Genomic DNA, 18834 nt, shown 5'->3' with positions numbered 1-18834 from the left:
GAGATAAGCTATATTTTCTTAACATAAATGTCAGCTACCTAGTTAATGTTACATTTTATCATGCTTTTGTTCCAAAGTCTTACACACAGCTGAAATCGGACTAATGGGTCTGCAGTTAAAGTAATTTTTTCTTTTCTTTAATATGGGCATATCTTCATCTTCCAGTGATACTTATTTAAAAATCCTTGCTACCTGCCTTACAGTTTCATTTTCTAGTTCATTACTTTGACATTGATTTTTAGATTGTCTTTCCAAATTCAGTTTGCTAAGCTTAACTTTTGCGCCCGATTCTGATCCAGTAGTTTTCATTTCTGTCTGTGGCCATGAGGGTTTTACCCCTGTGTTCTGTACAGTTGTTGGAAGCTGAGGAAAAATATTAGGTTGGCTTTGAAGGCCTACATATAGAGTATCTTGACTTAGTGCTCGCTGCTGTTGCATCTCATTCCCTGGTTTTTCTCTGTATATAACTGAAGAACCTTATTCATATTCTAATTTCTTCTGCAAAGGCCATCTTACCTTTCATGAGTTCTCATTTTGTCCCTATGCATACTACCTTTGGTGGTATATCTTTCTTTACTTTGATTAGGCTCTCTTTTCTTTTAGGCTGTCTCCTTTACTGTTTATAAAGGAGCTTCATTTGGGTTTAGAGGCTTTCCCGTGTGGGTGTTTGTTTTGCCTGTGCTTGTGATGCAAGTCCCAGATAATTTTTGTGCATTTGACACAGATGCCTTTGACAACACAGTTTTTGATCTCCTCGCTCCACTTGGCTTAACTGACAGCGTACTTTAATTGCTTAGTTTGCTGATACAGTAGTAATTTTCCATTCAGCTTAAAGTGCTGGTTAAATGTAACCTGTGTTCCATTTTTGCATCTTTAAGGTCAATTGTAGCTAATCCTTCTTGAGCTAAGAGACACTGAGATTAAATTTTGTTGATGCTTAATGCTGTTGCTGAATTAAGCATGCATTATTAAACTAATAATATTGTCCTCATATATATAAATCAGCTTTATTTTCTTCCTTACTTAAGCTTCTTTTTTAAACATAGTCTAATACAGATTTCTTACACAGATTTCACCGTTTTCTGGATGTGAACAGTCACAAAGTAGAGAGGACCATAGAAGGGTAAGTTTTATGCTTATGGATTAATAATGCATTAGTTAACTTTTTAAAGCATTTTTGATACTGTTTTTGTTATTAGAATACATGAAAAATTGATAGTTCATTCTGACCTTGGAAAAGCTGCAAGCTGGAAAAGACTAACAGAAAAATTTCTGAACTCGCCACTCCCAAGTATTGAAGAAACAAAGGTATGTATGTTGCAATTTTCCTTGTTCTTTTTTTCTAGCACTCTTGTGTTTATACTGACGATGGGGTCTTGAGTTGTAACATTGTGTTGGAAATTTCAGCTGACTTAGCAGTGGGGTTTGCAATTGCTGTCTAGGTCATGGATTTTCAGGGTTCTATTCTTTAGTTTCCCCATTTATTTTAGAAATGTGTTTATTGTCTTTTCAGGGTTTCAGCGTGTGCAGTTTCATGAGTTAAAGGACATCATCTCGTTGCAGAGCAGATGTTTTATGGTCAACATTGTACAAATGTTGTAACTAGAATCTAAATGAATCTAGATTCCTGTCTGTTCTAAAACCACAGTGAACTGAGCAGTTCTTGCTCTTTGCCTGATTTTTTTTTTACCTTAAGTAATGCATCTGGTTGTTTTGATTTTAGCATTTCCAAATGGAGTGCTCCTGCTGTGTAGTTTCCTTATTGAGACTGCGTATATGTTTCGCTTTTCATACACTTTGTATCAAATCAGTTTAGGATATGGACTGGATGGATATGGCAAAAGTTGTCTCACTTAGACACTTTCCACTGTGGTAGTTTAACAATTAATTTGATCTTTGAAAACTAGAAGTTTCTGTTATTGGGAAATTGAAGCTTGTGATGTAGGAGGTGGTGCTCCATATAATGGTAGTCTTTAATAGGGCTGAGTGTTCTGAGTTGTAATCCAATTTTACTTCTCATTGAACTGACATTTACCTTTCTTTGCATTGTTTTAGGTTTTCTCTAATTTGTGGGAAAACCCCTGGAATCCTCAATAGCTTACACATATCTTCAGTTATTATGCTGTACTCTGTAGATTTTTTGAAAAAGTACCTTTAGTTGTACTTGTTTTGAAAGTTGAATAAAATGAAAACCAAACCAACCAAACCAACCAAACCAAAAGCCCAAGCAAGCACTTAACACTTGAATGTTGCAAATATCCTAAGATTTGAAAGATCCTTTTTTTCTCTTTTTTCTTTTTCCCATTTGAAGATGCAACTGGAGTATAACTAGAGGTAGATAATGTCTCATAATTGGGAGATTAAACTGCATTTAGTTTTTAGCAGTGGCACATAACTGGGAAGATTGAGTATTTATCAGTTTTATGACTGATCAGTGGAACACCAGCTGGCACATGTGATTCTGTCGATGGCTTACTGGTGTTCTTTGACAAACTCTTGTAGAGTCAGTAATGTTCAGTAGGAACGTATTATATTCCATATATACTAGATGAGTGTGATGCTGCTTTATCAGAAATTTGAATTATTTTTTTGTAAATACAAGTGGATCTCCTTCTGAAACAGCTTTGTAAGCATGTGTATGTATGTGTCAAAGTGTATAGGATGTAAATTGCAGAATCTCCATGTGTCTAGATATGAAATGGTCTGCTGAGGAACTCAGTGAAGTTAGAGTCAGGCCAAAGAAAGATCTTTCTTTAGTAAGAAATGGTTGTGCTGTACGCAGATATTAGGGAATAGACCATAACACAAATCTCTGCAGCATACTACTGCTGGCACAGTATTCTAACCTGATTCAAGGCCTCTGTTTCACAACCACATTAGTGCAATATTGGAGTGAAAGATGCATCCGTAACGCTTTGTGTAGATTTTCAGATGAGAGTAGATAATGTGAACATGATATTAAAATGTAGCAATTTTAGCTAAGTGTTTTAACTAAGTTTTAGTGGTTTAGCTAGTGTTTTAGCCTCTGTTGGAAATAAACAGCCATATGAATAAGGGAACCTAAGACTTGGTTTCCTGCAGGCCTGTTACCTATGTCCTTCCGCCTCATTTGTGTTAATGTAGCTGTCCATTATCCCTTGTCCTCTGGTAACTTCTTACTTTCACAGTGGTTCAAGGTTCCTCTTCTCTCTTTTCCATATTCTCTGATAATCAGCTCAGTAACAGGCAACTTATGCTGTGGCTGCTTTTGAAGTATTTGTATATTGATTGGCTAATTGATAGGGAAAAGAGGATGGATAACATTCACTATCATGACTATCATTCAATGTCAGAGAATGGATAACATTCAATATCATGTTGCAAATGTTATTTTTGTAATTCAGGTCTTGGGAATGGGAACTAATGGGGATTTTTAGTAGGCTGAGTTTGTTCCTAACCAAAATCTTTTAGACCACTTACTGACTTGCTTTTTTTAAAATGTGTTTTAAAGACAGATACACACTATTCCATACTGTCTCTTCTGTTGTGTTTGTCTGATTCTCCATCCAACACCACCTATGTGGAAAAACGAAGAGTCAAAGAAGTGGGTAAGTTTACATGATGTTTATATTGCTAATGAAAGATAAAATCTGTTAATGCAATCTGATAAGAAGGACATTTTTCCTCTCCATTTTATTATCTCCTTCACTTCAAGGTGCTTTATTGATTGTCTTTTTATGATGTATACATTTAAGATAGCCTGCAAATCTTTCCTACCCCCGTTTGTGTTACATCACCTAATTAAGTTTTCCAGCCACCAAAGTACCTTGGGAACTCTTTTTGACTTGTACCACTATCATTTACTAATATTCTCCACTTGTTAGCAGTGCTTACATGCTCAAAGATGGACAACGGGTTTTTATCCTCAGTCTGTCATGCACGCCAGTAGGAGGTCTGTTGCAACAGCTTTGGTGATGTAAATTCCTGTGTTCCCTATGTAGTCAAGGAAAGGGAGATACCTTTGAAGGTTTCCAGAGGGAGGTCCCAGCTGCCTGCTTTCTAAAGTAGGACTATTTCACTCAGCGCCTAAAAATGAGGCTTGTGCTTAAGTTTGAGTGGATACCATCCCCCATTTATTTACAGTGTTGTATCATAGACTGAAAGAAGAATATTTCAGACTAACCTAAAGAAAATCTTGCATCTTAAGATTCCTTTTTGAATGATCTCTGCACATTCCCTCGGCGGTGTTTTGAATGCACTTTCAGCCCGTTCCAGGAATGTGAATATGAAGAGGTTATCTCAAACAGCACTAATTACAGTTGAGTAAGCTTTGTGTTTAAGATATAATATATTGTAAGTGTGATTGTTATTTTTAAAGTCTTACACATCACATCATAGATATGTGGTGTCTTTTTTGGAGAGTAAGACAGTTCTCGCTTTGTCGTTTACAGTCCAGGGTCCTTGTGCATATGTAAATTATACATTTAGGATGTTTCCACCGAGCTAAATGGGACTAGTCACAATAAGTGATGTGTTGCATTCTTGCATGTTTTTCCAGGATTGAAGCATAGGGTAGTGTAACGTAATACAGATAAATGTGTTGATGGCACGCTGTGTTGCATATTTTGAGTGTATAAGCAACGAAACTGAGAGTTAGTAAATAAGGAATATATATACATGTCTGATACGTCACAATTTACATGTCACGTTGAAAGTGTATAACCTTGTTAAAGGAACAGTGATGTAACCTTAAGTGGAAGGGAATGCCTTTTGTTTTAGATTTAGAGTAACAAGATAATTTTAACTTTGGAAATGTTTTTAGAGGAAAAGAAAGTCAGAGTTATGTGATACTCACTATTTTTATATTTATACTTCTCTTAGAAAAGGAAGAAGAATTTGATTGGGGAAAGTATCTGATGGAAGGAGAAGAAATTTACTTTGGCCCAGGCGTAGATACACCAGTAAGTAATTCCTTAAGGTAAAAAAAAAAGAACTACATAAACCAGTTTGAAGTATGTTGTCTGGTTGAGTTGTCCTAGTTTGTATGTTCTGCATGTTGATTCTTGCAGGACTCCATAATACGTTACTTATTAATACCGTGAAATACCAGAGTAACAGTAATATAAATGCTTTTGGTTTTCACCATATTTTGACTTAGTCCTGCAACTAACCTGGCTCCTTCTGCTGACCCCTGCCTGCTCCTAATCAGAACTTGCTGTAGTTCTGTCATCTTCTCGAATTCTCTCATTTGTCTGGTTATTAATGTTACGTATAACTTAATTGTCTATGACAGACTGATTTAATGTTAGTCTTAGTGTCCTGAATTTAATTTATAGTGGAAGAAAGAAGAGAATAGTTTGTTTGGCTTGAATAGGAAGTGAATATAGATCTGTCTGCTATATCATACAGAAATGTACTGGGTTTTGTTGTACTTAATAGGACTGGTCTGGAGAAAGTGAAGAGGAGGAAGACACTCAGCCTTTGAGCAGGGAGGACTCGGGTATTCAAGTAGACAGGACACCTTTAGAAGACCAAGATCCAAATAAGAAAACAGTACCTAACGTTTCCTGGAAAGGTTGGAATAAGCTAGAATTCTTCTGATCTAGTCATATGTTCTCAAATTTAGCAAGCTAATGCAGCTTTATGTATTATTCTTTAGTGAGGTATTGTGTTTTAGACCTATAATTGTAGTTTTAAGGTGCACCTTGTTGTTCACTACTGCTTTTTTTTTTTTCATTTTTAACAGTAAAGAAGCAATGTGGAAGCAATGTTGTTGCTAATGGAGAAGAATTCTGTTTATTTCTGTGGAAATATACATGAATATTCCAATATAGAAATTAAAACTTATACAGTAAATGTATCATGTAGTTGTATGGATATAATGTGAATTTTTATTAAGTAGGAGAACGCTGAAACAAAATTTGGTTGACAACAGAAACAGTTGACTCAGTTCTGGAAACATTTTTGAAAAAACTAGTTTTGTGTAATTAAAACACTGATGGCTTACTCCTGAATAGCTTCAGGGAGTATTAACTGTAGCTGTGTATTTTTTGCATAGAATAGTGTAGGATACACCTTGTATAAGAAGACTGGGTAATTTTGATATGTTGAATAAGCAGTAGCTATCTAACGGGGATTAGGTAAAGTTTTCTTGATAATCACATGTAAGAAAAACATTTTTAAGTAATGTACTAAATTGTGTGGTAAAAAGAAACACAGTGACAAAGTTGGTGATATTGGGCAATTTATTTTTTAAGCCAGCTTGGTTTTGTATAAATCATTTGAGAATTGCCTGAGACAGAAGCACATTTTTCTGAGGAAGAATTGGAAACTACATAAATCTCCAAGTTTATTTTTTAAGACTTTTGCAGCTTTTAGGAGATTAGGCATTTCTATGTAAATGAATTTGTGCTCGATGGTATCGTATGTATGAGTGCAGTAAAGTGTAAGTAGTTGTAAATTGTAACTTATTTGAAAAGATCTGTGAATCTGCAGCTGAGCGAATAGGCTTATTAATAACTTTTTCCTGTGTTTTATAAGCATTTCCTGAATAAATAAAAATACCTCACTGACTGTCACGTGTTTTCACAGTCGGGGAACCGGATGCCCGCAGCTGGCTGGAGCAGCATGTAGTTCCTCAGTACTGGACAGGGAGAGCTCCTCGCTTTTCACATAGTTTGCACTTGCATTCCAACTTAGCTGCAGTCTGGTAAGAAAACAGCATCTTTTACATGTTCCTTACTGGCATATAATGCTCAATAATTACTTCATTAAGCATCTTTACTGTGGAAGCAAGAAGATAGTATAGTTATTACTGAATTAGTTAAAAACAGAATTAAAAGGATAGGAATTAATAAGATGAACAAACAAGCCGTTTTTTCTATTAATAGATTGTTTTCCTTTTATTTAGTTTTTATTACTGTTGTTGTATCAGAGAGAGGGCTTTCCTTTTTCAAAGAAGCAAGTCTTATTGTTGAATTTTGTTTGGGTTGACCCTTACGAAGGTCTCTGAGGAACTAATATAGGTGGGTTGCAAGTGGTAATGGAAGTGAGGAGTTCCCTGAAGTTTAACTTTTTGTTTGTTTTTGGTGCCTCCCTTACAAAGTTAGTCTTAAAGACAGTTTTTGTGTGGGGAAGGAACATAAAGCAGTATATCGTTGTGATCTACTGTGGTTTTAGAGAGAAAATGAGAAGGAAGTTCAATTGAAAAAAAAAAAAAGCAAGCCCGATTCTTCCCTCTGTCTCAAATTCTGATGTATCAGTACTACAGTGATACAGATCATTAGATTTATCTTTGTTTCCTTAATTCAGTGAATTTCTTAATCAAGGAGGTAAATTTACTGTAGTGTCAGTTGGTTAGCTAGCCAGTTATGAACCAAAATTTACAGTGAATATTAGGAAATCAGTAACATAAACAAAGCAACACTGTTCCTATTGCTATGGTGTTAGCAGATGTATGTTATAGATGTGTATGGTATATAACCAGTATTACTTAATTTGGATGTTTGAGTTTTGAATGCGATTACATAAATTTTGCCCCTGATGATATTAATGAGTGAAAATACTACAAATGCAAGTAATCATTCTATACTTCGCTGAAATATGAAAAATACTGAAGAATGTTTACAAAGAATTGTTTAACGCAAGATCATAACAGAAACTTCTTAGGTGGCTGTGTAAGTTTCCATTTCTTAAGTAAACTTTTGGGCTAAAGCGTGAATTTTATTATACAGGTTAGGGAAATTGATATTTTACTTTTTAGCTTAGTATTTTTAACATAAAGTAACTATAAATTTTCACAGCGTTGAATGAGAAATAATAAAATAATCAAGGATCAAGAATTAAAAAAAAAGCAAAAATCAAAACAACACAGATTCAGTACTACGGTTATTTGCTACTTAATTGCTTGTCTTGCTGTGTATGACTAGGTGATATTTGAGTGCTCTCCATAGTATTTTGCTTCACAATATGGAAACAAACTCTGCTTTTGTTTATGTACTTAAAATGCCCCCATGAGCATTGAATCTACTCAGATATAATTAGAGCAAAACTGAGTCCTAAGATTATTACTTCGTTCTTACTTTCAGGTGATTCAGCAATTATTTCAACCATTAAAGTGTTTTCATTTCCTTTTTTTCTAAGGGACCACCACTTGTACACCACTGATCCTTTATATGTGCCAGAAGAGAGAACTCTAGTCACTGAGACTCAGGTTATACGGGAAACTCTTTGGTAAGAGCAACATCACAAAGCTTGCATTTTAACTTTTAGTATTTCTCTCAAGGAAATGAGAGATTTATCTTTGAGGTTGTAGCTGAAGAAAGAATTATTACTGAGCTTTTAGCTTGCACCATTGCTGACAATAAAGATGCTGCTTATGTGTGTTAACCATTGACATTCACAAAGAAGAAAGTAGCTTACTACTTGTATACACAGATTCTTCCAAATCTAACTGTTAAGAGGAACCACCTTACTCTTATCCTCCCCCTATGGAGTTTTAACACAGTATCCAATTTTAGAAAGTAGATTTGAGTCGTCCTATAGCTGGAAATTATCTCAACTGGAAAGGAACTTTAGGCGATGTTTACTTGATGCTAGTGTTTTATTGTTCTTCCAACAACTTACAGTACCAGTAGCATCATAGTTGATCTGTGGTCCCATTTTATTTGAAGAAAATAAATTGTTAGGCAAGGGAGAGCTAATTCTTTCGTTAATTATATAAGTCCATTAAGGGTGAAAAATTACTACTCTCTCTGTTTCTTTTCAAGGCTACTTTCAGGAGTGAAAAAGCTTTTCATATTTCAGCTGAATGATGGAAAAGTGGCTGTGCGGAATGATATTATTGTAACTCATTTAACCCATGTAAGTTGTTTCTGAATCTCAGCTGAAATATCTGTCATTAGGAAGATGTAACTTTGAGGAATAGGAAATTAAACTGCTTGTGGAAAAATCACGTTTCCACAATCGTGTTTTGATTAAATTAAGAACATCTGACGTAATAAAACTGAATGGGCTGTTCCCGTATCTAAGAATGTGATGTGAAGCAATAGAGATGGCAGAATTTTATTGTATTTTAATTCATAAAAATATGTTGTGATTTAATTTTTAGGCTTTATAAAATACAAATTTTTATTAGATGATTCTAAAAAGTTTGTGTGTTTTTTTTTTTTTCCTAGAATTGCCTGAGATCTGTATTGGAGCAGATAGCAGCATATGGTCAGGTTGTGTTTAGACTACAGAAGTTTATTGATGAAGTGATGGGACACAGCCCGGAAAGCTCCACTCCAAAGAAAACTACCGAAGCCCCATTCAGAACCTACCAAGCTTTTATGTGGGCCTTGTATAAATATTTCATTAGCTTTAAAGAAGAACTTACTGAAATTGAAAAATGCATAATCAACAAAGGTACAGTGCAGGGGAAGTTTTACAAGAGGGGGGCACACAAGGAAATTTTTATAAGAGGGAAACATGAAAAACATTATGGAGATACATTTTGAAACTGTGAAAGATGCCATGCTGCATTTTAGAACCTCATAATATTGACAAAATTTGATTTTCTGTTGGGTGTTACTTTTATAGATTTTGTTTGTTTGTTTGTTTTCCCCAGATAAAACAGTCACGCTTTCAATAGTAATAGATAAGTTGTCTCCCCGACTGGCACAGCTGAAGGTACTTCACAAAGTTTTCAGCACAGGAGTAGCGGAAGTGCCACCTGACACTAGAAATGTTGTACGAGCATCTCATCTGCTTAATACTCTCTATAAAGCTATTCTTGAATATGACAGTGTTGGAGAAGCATCTGAGCAAACGGTAGGGGAGATCATTCCTTCCTTAATAGAACGATGCACTAGAAAATTTAGTAATTTAAATTTCTTTGTGGTGATGGAGTACACTAGCCTTCAGCTATCGAGGTTTGAGGACAAATTTGATAGCCGTGATGCACTACTGTTTTCTGACATGAGTTCACTCAACCTGGACAAAATCAGATTTATGAGGAGATCCCCAGCAGTGTGTTTTTAGGACTGAGGGGAGCAACTGTGGGGAATCAGGGGCCAGGAAGCTGTTATGAAAGAGGGAGCTTTGGAATAGCTTTCCCTCCTTCTATATCTCAAGCTGCACAATTCCGTTAATGCTGAAATGTAGGGGTTTGGGTTTTTACAGTAACTTGTTGATGATACTACTGAAAATATAGTCGATGTCATTATGTCCTTTTGTTTTCCTGTTTTCTACGTTGTAAAACCATAGAATGTTTTATCACTATCCCTTACTGTTTAAGAAATGTTAGAATGAGAAAAATGAAAACTGCTGTTTGGGTCGAACTGTGATGACAAAAGTAACAAGAGGAAGCTTGCACAATGCGGGCTTCCATTAAAACTACTAAAGCTAATTTTTAGTTTAACATTTTATCTTTTAAAAATCCTTAAGTATAGTTATGGATATCTTATAAACTATGATGCACAATGAAGAGGTTAGGCTTTGCCATATTGCTTCTAATGCTTAATATAAAAACATTCAGCCACTTCTTTTTCTCCACCCACCCCCCTGCCCCCCCTTTAAATTCAGGTGTCACTTCTGTTCTCTCTCTGGGTTGAAACCGTGAGGCCATACTTACAGACAGTGGATGAGTGGATAGTCCATGGTAATTTGTTTGATCCTGCAAAAGAATTTATCATTCAGAGGTAGGGATGCTGATGCTGGACACACACAATGCTGTTCAAGTATGAATACAAAACCTGCTGTAGAACCTAGGAAGTAAAGGGTGACAAGAACAGTAGGTTTTCACATTTGTTGTTTTACTTAAGTAGAATGAATCTCTTAATCGTACTTTTATAACTTGTCTCAAACTTCCCATTAGGGAAATTGCATTAGATCTGGAGCCCTACCAGGTATTGTTCTGCAATAGAAATAAATTGTTTTATTTTTTCCATGTATAATAAATAATCAGCAGTTCGACTCTGAGTGTGTTGACTTTTTTAAAAGCAATTAACCATTTTCAAAACCAAGACATTTGCAAAAATTACAAAATCTACTTTTTAATTCTTCTACTAATCTATAGTTGTTATAAATCAAATGCTGTTTAGAATTAAAATACTCATTTCTTCTGACTTGTAGCACAAGTTAATGTGGTGTCTTGAATTACATGCACACATCCTAAACATTATTTGAGCTGTTAATTTTGCTTCTGTTTGTATGATACATTTTGCCAGTCCCTTTTTTGACAGCTTAAAGTGGAAATTGAATACAGAAATTAGAGTTTTGGCTCGTAATTACAAATCCATTTCCCCCTATCTGCCAAACTTAATTGAACCTCTGTCTGTTAAACCAGATCAAAGTGAGCATGAGGAGAACAGCTCTAGTACTATTGTAATAATTCCTTAGTAGCTGAGATCTTTAACATCCTTATTATGTCCTACTTGAGTTTTCTTTCTGTGATTCTGTAGTTGTGTTTTCAGTGCTACTAACAGAGGCGATTTCAACTTTTATTTATATTTATGCTTCATTTTAATTATCTAATTTAGGTTGTTTTTTATCTGACTTCAAAGACCAAACTGTGTATCTGATGTAAACAACACAAAAGGAAAGTGAACTAAGAATTGAGTTTCACCTACTCTGTAATTTTGCAGCTTTCCTAGTAGTATTTGCTTCATTGTGGGTTTTAAATAAATCTGCAAGTCAATCGCTAATCATTTTGTTATTAAGGATGCATGCCACTCTGAATAGTTATCTTCCTGGACAAATTTAATAATAATTACTCTATTTACCTTGTTTGGGGGGTTTATTTGGTTATACAGTTATCTCCTGTGAACTGATTCTTTAACTGCCTAAAACTATCATCCTTTCTAGAGGTATCTAGATTGTGATATGAATGAACTTATTTTACATAGTTTTGAAAGCGCTTCTTGACTGTTCTAAGAGAAGGGCGAAGCACAGAGCAAAGATGATATGCAGCGTCTAGTAATGAAGTTTTTGAAAAAGGAAATACCGAACGGCTTTTTGTTTCTTTGCAGAAATAAAAATGTTCCAGTTAATCACAGGGATTTTTGGTATGCTACCTACACTTTATATAGTGTGTCAGAGAAGACGGAGAACGAAGAGAAGATGAGTGATAACGCCAGTGCCAGTTCTGGCAGTGATCAGGCCCCTTCAAGCAGGCAACACACTATGGTCTCTTTTCTGAAACCTGTGCTAAAGCAAATAATCATGGCTGGAAAATCCATGCAGCTGTTGAAGAATCTTCAATGCAAAGATGGCTCTCCGCAGCAGACCGCGTCAAGAGGTGAGATACCAGTTTGCTGGACGATCATACCTTAGCGTATCTGACAGTATGGGTGTGTTATTTGTAGTAGTGTTTCCATGATTTCAGAACAATGTAATGCTCTGTGTTGAATGTCAGTAATGTGGTTAGTAACTTCAGATCTGATTTGAAAACACTTACTCGATGCAAACAAGCAAAAAGAGCAAATTGAATAGAGATTGAGTGTTCCCTTTGCTTTTTATTGCTTTAAATTTTTCTTAAACTTGTTTTCATGTGCTTGCAAAACATTTCTTTGTTATGAGACAAATGAAAAAGGCTTGTATGTTCTAGTAGTAAAACTGTTTTGTTTTAGTAAATAGTTGTTTTCCATTACTAGGTGATTGAATAATTCTGAGATAGCATGAGGAACTTTTAAAAATGGAAGATATTTGGATATTTATCTTGAGTGATTGTAAAACATAGTACAACAGTGTAACCAATGTTGGGGTTTTTTTGTGTGGTGTGTTTTTTTTTTTTTTAATTTGAGGAAACAAAATACTTTTTTTGATTTTACTGTTTCCTGATGTTTTGAAGTAGAGATAGTCAAATTATTTTGGAGACTGTCTAGGTTTATTTCCCCCTTTAGGGTGAGAATATAATCTATTCTAGTGAATACTGAAGGGTTGTTTCAGGTGATAAGAATTAACTGCCTTCGCACCTGAAGGAGAAAGTTCTCTAACAGTCTCTGAAATATTTCCTGTTTCAGACACCTATTCAGCAATCCATTTGAACATATGCCTGACCTTAGACATTGACCTAGTCCTACTGTTTTAGCAATACTTATTTAAATACATATCTGAGTTTTTTCCTGAATAGTTGCCTAAATTTAGTATGTTAAAAGTTAGCAAGTAAATGTTGGACCATGGAGTGCTTCTTTTAGTTCAGATGATGTTTTCTCTTAGAACAAAATCTCACTGTGGAATGCGTTGCCCAATTTAGATGCTGAACGAAAGAGTTTGTATACACTGTTCTTGGAATCGGTGCAGTCTCGCCTGCGGCATGGGGAAGAGTCTGTTCCAGATATTATTACAGAACAGCAGGCCACAAAGCAGAGCCTGATAAAGATGCAGTCTATAGCAGAAAGACACTTGGAACTGGATGATGTCCATGACCCACTGCTGGCTATTAATTTTGCCAGGTAAATGAATCATCTTCCTGCTGTGCTGTTGAGAGCAATGTTCTGCCTGGTGACATTTGGTAGACCAAGTTTTTATTGTTGCTTCTGCTGGAAACAAGCAAGCACAAAATAAAGAGGAGCACCAACAATGAGTGACAGAAGCTAAATAAACACTACCCTTGTGCTTAGTTAAAGAAAATCAATTAAAATCAGTGAAGAATCTGCTACTCACATCTGTTAGTGAAGAAAATGGGAGTAGTCTTTATCGTAACAGGCTTTTAGCAAATAAGTGTTTTAATAGTGAATGCTGTTGTAAAATCTAAACTTTTAAATGTGTTTGCTTGGAATTTGTACACAATGTCTTTGATTTGCACTAACTGTATCCTTTGAAGAATGCAGCTTCTGTTGTGCTGTGCTTAAATAATTTAACTTTAAAAGCATTCCAAAATTCATGTCAACTGCATAAAAGTTCTTCATTCTTCATAATGAGGGAAGTCATATAGAGGTTCTAAATGTCTTGGAAATTAGCAGGAAAAACAAACTCTGAAAATCTTCCTTATTTCGTGATTACAAATAAGAAAATAGATATTTATATTTTTCCTAAGTGCTAGTTGGTGATTTATATGTTTTCATTTCAGTCCTCAGGGGAGGTTGTGTTAAAGAAATCATAATTAATAGTAGATGAGACTCTATTACTTCCCTTGTTCATTGGGACTATTCTGTTTGACAAAATTGATGGATTAATTCGATGTCTGACTCAGACAGTCTATCAAGGCAATAGCTGCTATGAGCCGGACTTCCTCTTACAATGGATTCAACTAGTGATTAGCTTTTTACAAATTGTTATAAAAATCTGATGCTTTCTGTGACAGAATGATTACACTTACTAAATGTAGACTGCAGATACTCTCTTCCTGTGATGTATTATTACAGATAATACGTAGGGACCCCATATTTAAGGTGCCTCAAACCAATTCTCCACGTGTGGTGGGTTTTTTGTTTGTTTTTTGGTTTGTTGTTGGGTTTTGCTGTTGTTGTTGTTCAGATATTTACTTTGTTTCTTTATTTTTCTTTCCTGGGAAGTTCATCTGACTGCTGTATAGGCACAATATAGTTTTAGAAGTTCCTATGATAGTGGGTTTGTTTATTAAGCTGTGGAGTGTTTGAACTTGATGTTGTTTTTCAGAATTATTCCTTGAGCAATTATGTGATTATAGTATGCCTTCCTTTTTGATATTCTTATGCCGGGTCGTACCAAAACAGTGTGAAGGATCACTTAGTAGGCTTGATATGTACTATAGTTATGAAACAGCTTTTATTGCTTCTGCACCATATATTTTAAAGCAGAGGATCCGATTTTGATTAAAATCTTTGGAAGTTTTTTGCTCTATATATTGTATGAATTATGAACCTTCTTCCCTAAGTAGTTTGTTTTGTTTTCAAGATTATATTTGGAACAGAGTGACTTTCACGAGAAGTTTACTGGTGGGGATGTTTGTGTGGATAGATCCTCAGAATCTGTGACCTGCCAGACTTTTGAACTGACATTGAGGTCTTGCCTTTATCCACACATAGACAAGCAATACTTTGAATGCTGTGGTAATCTAATGCAAACTTTAAAGAAGGATTATAGGTAAGAAAATAGATTTGTTTTTCCTTAACTTTTTTTTAATTACTGGTAGTATGCTGTACACTATAAGCAGGAATTCTATGTTGTATTTCTACTCCAGTTTGATAACCAACAATAAAATCATTCAGGAAGAAAGGGGGATCTAACATGATAGAATCTTGAGTGAAAACTTGGTCTAGCTTAAATCAACAGCAAAGCTATCATTTGTCTTCAGTGGATGTTCAATGGAGAAATTGTGTCAAACACTACTTTTAATAGTGTTGTCATTTGAAAGTGGAAGACAAATTTTAGGAAGCTAGAGTATATTTAATATGAGATTCAGTTATGCTACTATAAATTGTATAGTAGACAAAAAATATGATAACGTATTTTTATATTACGTGAAGTAAAACATCCTATTCCTCTTACCTTTCAGGTGGTCGCAAGTTGTCATACTTTTATTTTCTCTGAAATACTTAATGTATTTATAGTTACGGTTCTTGTGAGAGTTGTAGTGTTACTATTCTTCCTACTTTATCGGAAAAGGAAAATCCATATCATCATTTTCTGAGGCTCCAGATTAAAGTCTTGTCTTAGACAGAACTCTCCCTGAAATTCCATCTCCTTCCCCAAGTTCTGTTTAGGGAGAGGGACAGGATTTCCAAACTCTAAGCTATTTCTGAGAATTGCCTAGCCTGTAAGATAGCCCAATACTGTGAGCACTTCTTTTGAAGTTAGTGGCGCTGTTCAAGCTTATAGGAAAAAATGGCTTGGTTATTTTGTTTCTACTTGAACGTATGTGAAGGCTATCTGAGGATTAAACAAAGGATTTACTGTGGACTTCATTAAGTTTGTGTGCAGTACTGAGTTTTTGTAGTGAAGAGTTTAAGGGTTTTGTTTCTGTAACAGTTGTGTTGGATTTCACTTGTATGATTAAGACTAAGGAAATGTTATATGTTTGTTCCTGTTTAGGCTTGTAGAATATTTGCAGGCAATGAGAAACTTTTTCTTGCTTGAAGCTGGAGATACCATGTATGACTTCTATACATCTATTTTTGACAAAATTAGAGAAAAGGAAACTTGGCAGAATGTTGCTTTCTTAAATGTTCAACTTCAAGAAGCAGTTGGGCAACGCTATCCAGAGGACAGTGCAAGGTAAAATGCAAAATCCTGCAAAATACAGTTTAGTTTCTTTCACACTTACCTATACTAATGTACTTAACTTGCATAGCGAAATACTAATTATTGTGTACTTATTAAAAGAATCTGTTTTAATGAAGTTTTGGGATGTTGTCATCACTTCTACCCACGTCTCCCAGATTAAATCAGACAGTTGATATTTAGCAATTAGAAATAAAAAAACTTTAATGAGACTAACCACTAATTTAAAACAGATTATCACCAATTAAATCACTTGTTTCCTTGCATAGGTTGTCTATATCATTTGAAAGTGTTGATACAGCAAAGAAGAAACTCCCTGTCCACACCTTAGATGGTTTGACTTTGAGTTACAAGGTAGTGAGTTAGTATTGCTGTAGTTCTTATTCTAAAACAGATTTGAAATGTTATATTAAAGTGACTTACATTTCCTGTCTTGATTATCTTCTCCTCTTCTTAGGTTCCTTGGCCCGTGGATATAGTTATAAGCTTAGAATGCCAAAAAATTTACAATCAAGTTTTTCTGCTCTTACTGCAAATAAAGTGGGCCAAGTATAGTCTAGATGTTCTACGATTTGATGGTAAGAAACTTCTTCAATGAAACATACTCTAAAAACCTTATCTGTGGTCTAAGGATATAAGTAGTCTGCTGCTTTCTGCAGTAAGTAGTATAAACCAGTTAGAATTTTGATTCATTCTATAGAATATTAATCTCTATCTTCACAAATTAGTTATATTAAGCAGGGCATGTTTTTCACTTCATTTCAGCCTCAGGGACAACACTTTTCATGCATTCCCTTTGTCTCTGATTCAGGTCTAGTTAGTTGTATTGGAAACTTGTTACTTCATTCTTCAGATCTTGCTGTTGAAAGAAGATTTGTCTACCACACCCTAATGTTTTACTTCATGTGTAGTCCAAGTTTTTATGAATAATACCTTGCAAACAAGTTAAGAAAAAAAGATGAAAAAAATACTCTATTTCAGATTGAAACAGTAAGCTAGATAGTTTGGAATACGTACTCTAAGCTGCAATTTAAATATTTGGGGATTGTGGAAAGAGATCTCTTGCTGTCTCCTTCACCAGGTTAGTGTTTATACTCTTTCTGTCCCATATAAAGTGCATACACACTTCATGTCCTAGAAAAATAAATTAGAAAGTTGACAGATTCATTTGGGATTTGTACATAGTTGGTACACATGTTGAGTAATTCTCTTCCTAAAAGTATGTGGGTTTCTGTTTAAACTTCATGGGTATGGCTTTGTGCTTAAGTCTTTTCACCTTTATGGAGATAGTGTACACAGTTATTTTTAATGTAATTTTTTTTTATCCTTTCACATAATCTTTAGCTCTTAAATAGCATTTTCTATTCCAGTGTTTATCAAATTGCATTGTGCATACACTGTCAAACTATTCAGTATATTGTTGCTATATTTTAATAACACACCTGAATTGCAAGAAGCGTCTTAACATCAGTATTGTTTGCAGAGTAATAAGAAATAACAAATTTCAGTTTTAAGTAACAGCTACAGTTTGTCTTCATAAGCACTTCAATACAATACTCTTGCCTTTTCTTTTTAGAACTAGTTTGTGCTGCAGAAAACCCACAGGTTAAGGAAGGAACTTTATTAGAACAAGGAACACTTCCTCCATTTGGACTGCAAACAGAAAGTATAAAACAGCAAATACATCGCATGTTCCTCTTAAGAGTGAAACTTATGCATTTTGTTAACAGCCTGCACAACTACATCATGACTAGGGTTTGTCTTTTATCACAATTTCATTTATATCAAGAACTTGTAACTGGAGATCCAGTATTATTTTTCCTTTAAAACATAAAAAACAAAATTTAAAAGCAAAATCTTAGTCTACTGTCCTTTCTGCAAAATGATTTTGAGCTAAACATGTTTCAGTTTTAACTTGGCAGTTTTAAGTCAGTAATTCTAAAAGTGATTTATAAGTTGTACTTGCATATGATTGATCTTTGGATATTACTAGTTTTTTTTTGACTGTTTCTCCCAGTGCTAGATGACTAAAGCACAGTCATGTAAAACCAGATTTCTGTAAGCGGTTACTCTGTTAAGAGATATTATGCTTATAAAAGTGTTACTACAGGCATTTTAGTTAAATGGATCCTTCTTCAAAAATTTCTAGTATATAGATCCAAAAGTATGTACATGTCTTCTCAAATATAAAGGCAATGCCTGTAGATTCGTATCTGCTCTACTGTTGCATTTTTTTGCCTTTAATAAAATTAATATAGTCCAAATCGACTCCTCTGGGGATAGTCTGTCTGCATAGCCCTTGTGCAATGGCAATATTCCTGTTTATATGAGGAATGTCATTGTGCAGTTATGAGAAGAGCTGACATGTTTTGCTATTGATGGTATTTAGCTATTGATAGTAATTTGGAGGGCGAACCTATAATTTGAGAGGGAAGAGTGAATGAATTGCGCATTTTTAGGCTCTTAAAAAAAAATGTATTGGAAGAGAGTCATAAGCACGGTCTTTTTTTTTTAAGATTCTTCACAGTACAGGTTTGGAGTTTCAGCATCAGGTAGAAGAAGCCAAAGATTTAGATCAATTGATAAAGATTCATTACAGATATCTATCTACAATCCATGATCGCTGCCTTCTGAGAGAAAAGGTGGGTAAAAAAATTGGCGTATTTGATATAT

General features: G+C 34.8%; 1 protein-coding gene across 1 annotated transcript in view; it reads left to right on the top strand.

Moving 5' to 3' along the window:
* Positions 1–603: 603 nt before the first annotated feature.
* The window catches only part of TUBGCP5 (tubulin, gamma complex associated protein 5), a gene marked incomplete at its 5' end in the record, with an annotated part of 22989 nt that continues 4758 nt past the window's right edge, over positions 604–18834 (top strand). Inside the window, 20 exons of the mRNA XM_009702116.1 lie at positions 604–780; positions 1047–1123; positions 1200–1308; positions 3491–3587; positions 4861–4940; positions 5419–5554; positions 6571–6688; positions 8122–8211; positions 8748–8841; positions 9156–9384; positions 9587–9789; positions 10543–10658; positions 11988–12256; positions 13214–13412; positions 14836–15024; positions 15973–16155; positions 16431–16515; positions 16619–16739; positions 17738–17916; positions 18678–18803. Coding sequence (XP_009700418.1) covers positions 604–780; positions 1047–1123; positions 1200–1308; positions 3491–3587; positions 4861–4940; positions 5419–5554; positions 6571–6688; positions 8122–8211; positions 8748–8841; positions 9156–9384; positions 9587–9789; positions 10543–10658; positions 11988–12256; positions 13214–13412; positions 14836–15024; positions 15973–16155; positions 16431–16515; positions 16619–16739; positions 17738–17916; positions 18678–18803 — 2877 coding nt within the window. The remainder of the gene's footprint in view (positions 781–1046; positions 1124–1199; positions 1309–3490; positions 3588–4860; positions 4941–5418; positions 5555–6570; positions 6689–8121; positions 8212–8747; positions 8842–9155; positions 9385–9586; positions 9790–10542; positions 10659–11987; positions 12257–13213; positions 13413–14835; positions 15025–15972; positions 16156–16430; positions 16516–16618; positions 16740–17737; positions 17917–18677; positions 18804–18834) is intronic.

The sequence above is a fragment of the Cariama cristata genome, unplaced genomic scaffold (genome assembly GCF_000690535.1).
Source record: "Cariama cristata isolate BGI_N322 unplaced genomic scaffold, ASM69053v1 scaffold19576, whole genome shotgun sequence".
Classification (NCBI taxonomy): Eukaryota; Metazoa; Chordata; class Aves; order Cariamiformes; family Cariamidae; genus Cariama; species Cariama cristata.
The sequence above is the reverse complement of the archived record's forward strand: the minus strand, read 5'-3'. Positions and strand labels throughout refer to the sequence as shown.